A 6451-nucleotide genomic window follows, 5' to 3' on the forward strand; every position below is an offset into this window, starting at 1 on the left:
TACAAAATTAATATACAAAAATCTTTTGCATTGTTATATAATGAAATACAATGAAAGACAAGAAAGACAAATTAATGAAATAATCACTTTTACTGTTGCATCAGAAAGAGTAACATGCCTAGTACTAAACCTATCTAAGGAGACACCTATACTCTAAAAACTGTAAGATCCTGATGAAAGAAATTGAAGATGACACAAACAGGTAGGAATACTACATTCTTAGACTGAAAGATTCAGTGTTGTCAAAATAACTATACTACCCAAGGTAATCTACAGATTCGATTCAGTCCTGCCTATCAGATTACTAGCAGCATTTTTCACAGAACTAGAACAAAAGTTTTTAACTTTGTATGGAAACACAGACCCTGAATAGCCAAAGCTGTCCTGAGAAACAAAACTGCAGCTGAAGGAATCAGGCTTCCTGATCTCAGACTCCAAAGCTGTAGTAATCAAAACAGTTGGTATTGGGACAGAAACAGAAATAAAGGTCAGTGAAGCAGAAAGCCCAGAGACAGACACCTGCGGTCGGTTAATCTGTGTCAGAGGGACAGGAGTGTAGTGCAGAAAAGACGGTCTTGTCAATAAGTGGTACTGGGAGAATGGGACAGCTACATGTAAAAGAATGAAATTAGAATATTCTCTAACTATACACAAAAATAAACTCAAAGTGGATTAAAGACTTAAGATATGTACTATAAAAATCTTAGAGGAAAACATAAGCAGAAGATTCTTTGACATAACTTTCATCAGTATCTTTTTGAGATAATGAAAATAAAACCAAAAAGAAGCAAATGAGACCTAATTAAAAAAAAAAAAAAAAAGCTTTCCCCAGCAAAGGAAACCATAAGCAAAACAAAAAGACAACCCACATAATGGGAGAAAATATTTGCAAATAGACAAGACTGTTAAAGGATTAATCTCCAGAATATCCAAACAGTTCATGCAGCTCAATGTCAAAAAAGCAGCCTAATCAGAAAATGGACAGAACCTGAATAGACATTTCTCCAAAGAAGACATACAGATGGGCAAAAATCACATGACTTTTAGTCAACATCACTAATTTTTAGAGAAGTGCAAATCAGAACCACAATGAGGTATCACATCACACAGATTAGAATAGCAATCATCAAAAAATCTACAAAAGACAAACGCTAGGAGAGTATGTGGAGAAAAAGGAACTCTCCTACACTGCTAATAGGAATGTAAATAGTTACAGCCCCTGTGGAGGACAGCATGGAGGTTCCTTACAGACTAAAAGTAGAGCTGCCATATGATCCAGCAGTCACATTCCTGGGCACATTCCCAGAGATAACCGTAATTCAAGAGGATGTGTGTACCACAGTATTCTTGGCAGCACTGTTTACAATAGCCAAGAAATGTCCATTGAGAGAGGAAATGGATAAAGAAGATACACACACACACACACGAATATTATTCAACCATAAAAAGGATGCACACACACACACACACGAATATTATTCAGCCATAAAAAGGATGCAGTGATGTCATTTGCAGCAACATGGATGGACCTGGAGATGGTCACACTTAAGTAAATCAGAGAAAGATACATCATATATCATTTATATATGGAATCTAAAAAAGAAAATGATACAAATGAACTTATTTACCAAACAGAAACATACCAACTGAAACAAGCTTAATGGTTACCAAAGGGGAAAGGTGGGGAAGGGATAATTCAGGAATTTGGGGTTAACATACACATGCTGTGTATTAAAGAGAGAATCAACAGGGACCTACCATATGACACAGGGCACTCCACTCAGTATTTCATAGTATCATGAGAAAAGAATCTGAGAAGGGATGGATATATGCGTATGTATACCTGAAACTGTATGTGTTAAGTTTATGGATACTTTATTATTGAAAGTATAGATTTCAATTGCTCTTTTTCAAGATTGCTCTTAATGAACTTGCATTTTGTTTTTAGAGTAAATTTAACAAGCATCATTATAATGTTGACTTCTATCACATAGGTTTTAGGAACGCCAGGGATTAAATTATTCTCAGTATAATTGCATATGATACATATATCAGAATAACCCCCAATTCCCCTTCCACAGCACACATACTATTGATAAAAGTATTCTAGTTTATATAAAAATTGTGTACTTTTGTATGAGTATTTTTAGGTATTTCCTTTTGTTCCTACACTGATCTTCTCCCCTTGAAGTTGCATAAGGCATGAGTGGACAAAGGACATAGCTGTCATCTTCAGTACACAGGATTTTGGTTTTGCCTTATGTCTTTTGTTTCTTACTAACTATATATTTACAGTTGATGTAATTGTTTCCTTTTGTTGTTGCCAGTTTTTACTGTTGCAGATAATGTAGCGATGAACAGAAGCTTTTATATTTTTGAAAATAGTTTTCTTAAATTTGCATGAGTGGAAGTCCTAGGTCCTAGATCCCCAGAAAAGAACCTTCAGGCCCTTGATATTGACCTCCAAATTATCTCCTATTATGGTTTTAATGCAAATCACAAACTTAAATTAGTGCTAGCAATAATGAATGCCAAACTAAAATTGGTATTTTATCTTTTCTCAGGGAGTTCTGGGAAATTGTTCATTCATTTACAGATGAGCAGAAAAGACTCTTCTTGCAGTTTACAACAGGCACAGACAGGGCACCTGTGGGCGGACTAGGAAAATTGAAGATGATAATAGCCAAAAATGGTCCAGACACAGAAAGGTAATTATTAAATTGTGACTATATACTGAAAACCTTGGCTTCCATATTATTACACATGTGTGATCTATCCAGAAGCTTCTGAGCACATTTGCAGTTTTTAAAGTTTTTGATTGAGAATTTTTTAATTGAAAGCCACATTATGTCATCTATTTAGAATAGTCAAGTTGAAGTTCACAATATTGTTCAGCCCTAGATTATGCTAGAACCACCAATTTCGGTGTCCTTATATTAATCGTGTTTCCTCTATTGTGCAAGTTAACATTTGGTGTGTAGTTGCCATATGTGAGCAGTAGTATATTTAATAATTTAAATGTATAGAAACATTTCTTCTAGTATTCTACATTATTTAATATTATTTAGTATTATCTATATTGTTTGATATTAATGTAAATTTATTTATTATCAAATCAATTACATAGTCATCTGGGTATATTTCAAATAAGAAAGGCCCAGACTGAAATTTTGAAACTGAGATCTGAGTATTGTCTCCACTTAATGTTACTATTCAGTGATTTCAACTCTACAGTGGGGAAACTGACAGTCTGTAGGGTTATTGTGAGAAAATTTAGTTAAATGAGCTCTCAGGATTAAGAAGCTATTAAGACAGTATCTGGTATGTGGTAATAACTTCGTGGATGTAATATGTTATCATCAACCATCATCGTTATTAGCACTGAGTAATTTATGAGGTAAAGACAAACTGCTGTTTGGTAGCTATATGGCAGAATCATAAAGTTTTATCTTTATGACTTGCATTAGTGTGTAGTGTGCTTTGCAAACCATCTCAGCGTATGTACCATCTAAAGTAGGATCTTTTAGTACTGAGCATATTTCCCATGACTTATTTTCCTGTTTTTCCCCTTTCTCTCTATATAGGTTACCTACATCTCATACTTGCTTTAATGTCCTTTTACTTCCGGAATATTCAAGCAAAGAAAAACTTAAAGAGAGATTGTTGAAGGCCATCACTTATGCCAAAGGATTTGGCATGCTGTAAAAAAAAAATAAAAAATGGGAAGAAAAAGAAAAAAAAGAAAAAGAAATTTAAAATTTTAATAAGTATAACAAGAGGGATAAAATTGGTGGTGATAGTGTCCCAGTACAAAAAGGCTGTTAAATAGTGAACCACAGTAGTCACCTATGTCTGTGCCTCCCTTCTTTATTGGGGATATATGGGCTGGAACAGCAGATTTCAGCTACTATATGAACAAATCCTTTATTATTATTATTATTTTTTTTTTGCGTGAAAGTGTTACTTATTCTTTCACTTGTATGTACAGAGAGGTTTTTCTGAATATTTATTTTAAGGGTTAAATCACTTTTGCTTGTGTTTATTACTGCTTGAGGTTGAGCCTTTTTGCATATTTAAAAATATATACCAACAAACTACCCTCCCAAGGAAAATATTGCCACCATTTGTAGACCATGTAACCTTCAAGTATGTGCTATTTTTTTCGTCCCTGTATCTAACTCAAATCAGGAGCTGTATTTTTTTTAAACAATTTGCTTTTGAAACTTGAAGTTTGAAAACAGTGTGATGCAATTGCTGCTGTTCTAGTCCCCAAAGAGTTTTCTGTGCAAAAATCTTAAAATCAATAAAGATGGAAGGGAGAACTTGGAATGTTTAACTGCAGCCCTCAGAACTTTACTTTAGTAACAGCACAACAAATTAAAAACAACTCATGCCACAGTATGTTGTCTTCATGTGTCTTGCAATGAACTGTTTCAGTAGCTAATGCTCCTTCTTAGTATATGGAAGGACAGGGATTTGTTGTTGTTGTTTTAAGTTTATTGGGGAAAAGTGCATTTGGCCAAAAGAAATGATAGTCAAACCCTTTGCAAGAAAGATAAGAAGTTTGTTGTTTATTATAAGCGGAAAGCATGTGAAAGTGCACTTAACTTTTTTATCACCTCCTATCGACCACAGTTAAATAGACAATCCAGAGTCTTCCCTTCTTGTCGTCGTCAGCTTACCCAGTCAGACGTTTTATCAAGGCACATGATCAGTGTTGGGACATAGTGAAAGAATGGCTATTGTGCCTTGTTTTACTTAATCATACAGTAAGCAGAGACTTGGAAATGAATGGAACTGTTACTCTTAAGTCCTATTTACTTCGTCTGTCCCCAAAGATTAAAGTTTATTTCAAAAAGTGTTAAATACTACTTTCACGTACTGTGGAAAAGTACAGGTAGATTTAAATTACTAGACATGCAGAAGTAAGTAGTTTCCCCTTTCTAGTCTTCTGTGTCTGTGATGTTTCTTTCTTTTATTGCAATATAAAATAAAAGGATTATGTATTTTTAACTGAGGAGAGACATGTTGATATATCCTTTTACTGCAAGTTACAGCTAATGTGCTGAGCTTGTACCTCGATTGTTTTAAGTGACCGTGACAGATTAGTTTGATGAGTTGTTTGAGATTGGCAGGAAAAATACAGCTTTCAATCATTGGAAGGGGAAAGAGGATGTCTTTCAGAATTATTTTAGTTCTTTTAGTAATTGAGACTTAACTGTTATGTACCATAATGCTAAATAAAACAGTGACATTTTCACCATAATTTAGTGGAAAAAGAAAACATTGCTTTCCATATTGTGATAAGGTAACATGGGGTTTTTCTGGGCCAGCCTTGAGAACACTGTTAAAAGTATGTACACTACCTTGATTCAAGGGACCCTCATGCTACTACAGTCACCGTAAAAGGCCTTTCATTCCTGTGCTTCTTGTGTATAATGAAAGAATACGAGAAATCAAATACTCTGGGGGCTTTTTGTATAATAAATTTGTGAAGAAATTTGTGTTCTTCAGTTCTTAAGTTTTATTATCACTACAGTATTGAAGTTATCCAATTGTAATCACATCTGTGTGAAGTTTTTGAATGGTCATTGAGTACAGATCATCAGGTATAGAATTCATATCAAATAGACTTTTAACAAACAGTTGAAAATAAACCTACCCTTGAAAATATTTTAAGAGAAAAGTTCGTTGGTTGTCCAGACTAATTGCTCTCAGTTGCTCAGTGTCTGTCCTGGGCACATTACCGCTTCTTTTCTCATTGCCTCATTTCCACTACTGTCTACAAAAATTTCACTGAACAGTATCTTAAGCAAGAGGGAACAAATAGAAATTTTGACTACAGTGGTTACTCCCTCTATGCCAGATGTTGTGTTATAAAGTACTCTTTCTCCCAGATCACCAGGAAACTCTGGAGGAAATAAAAAACCAAAAACTAATGGGTTTTCCAGATGAAATACACAGTTTCTCCTACATATCATCATTATAGAATATCTCAAGCATACAATAAAGTCACAGCCTGTGACGAAACTTTACTGGGCTCTGCTTAATTGTGTGATAAAATCCAACGACAATTTTTCTAGCTTTACTTTGGGATACATACTAACTTAGGAGGGAGATACATGAAATCAAGCTTCAAACAAAACTTGCTGATGGTATTCATTTCCTTATCGGTACACATCCATCTTACTCGACAGGAAGGATGACTGTAACCTGGCACCATCACTCTGTTCCTGTAAGAACATGAGTGTGCTGGGATTTCAGGCCCTTTTAAGGGGTTTTCTCAAGAATTTCATGCAGACTCAGAGGAAGGGTAGTCTTCCTAAGGCTACTCCATCTGTAGTCATGATCCCCTTAACCTGTTCACCTCAGGTATCTTTTTTGACCTTCCACCAGCCTCTAAGGACCATCTCTTACATTCCTGCTCCTTCCCTGAGCCAATAGAGGATTC

General features: G+C 35.0%; 1 protein-coding gene across 8 annotated transcripts in view; it reads left to right on the forward strand.

Annotated features, from left to right (window-relative positions):
* UBE3A (ubiquitin protein ligase E3A) overlaps nucleotides 1–5673 on the forward strand; it is a 91964-nt gene extending 86291 nt beyond the window's left edge. For all 8 annotated transcript variants that reach the window (XM_043489464.1, XM_043489462.1, XM_043489459.1 and 5 more), the window contains 2 exons: nucleotides 2565–2708; nucleotides 3585–5673. In XM_043489464.1, the coding sequence (XP_043345399.1) occupies nucleotides 2565–2708; nucleotides 3585–3705 (265 nt within the window). In that variant the 3' untranslated portion in view covers nucleotides 3706–5673. The remainder of the gene's footprint in view (nucleotides 1–2564; nucleotides 2709–3584) is intronic.
* Nucleotides 5674–6451: the final 778 nt, after the last annotated feature.

Source organism: Cervus canadensis, chromosome 17 (assembly GCF_019320065.1).
Source record: "Cervus canadensis isolate Bull #8, Minnesota chromosome 17, ASM1932006v1, whole genome shotgun sequence".
Taxonomy (NCBI): Eukaryota; Metazoa; Chordata; class Mammalia; order Artiodactyla; family Cervidae; genus Cervus; species Cervus canadensis.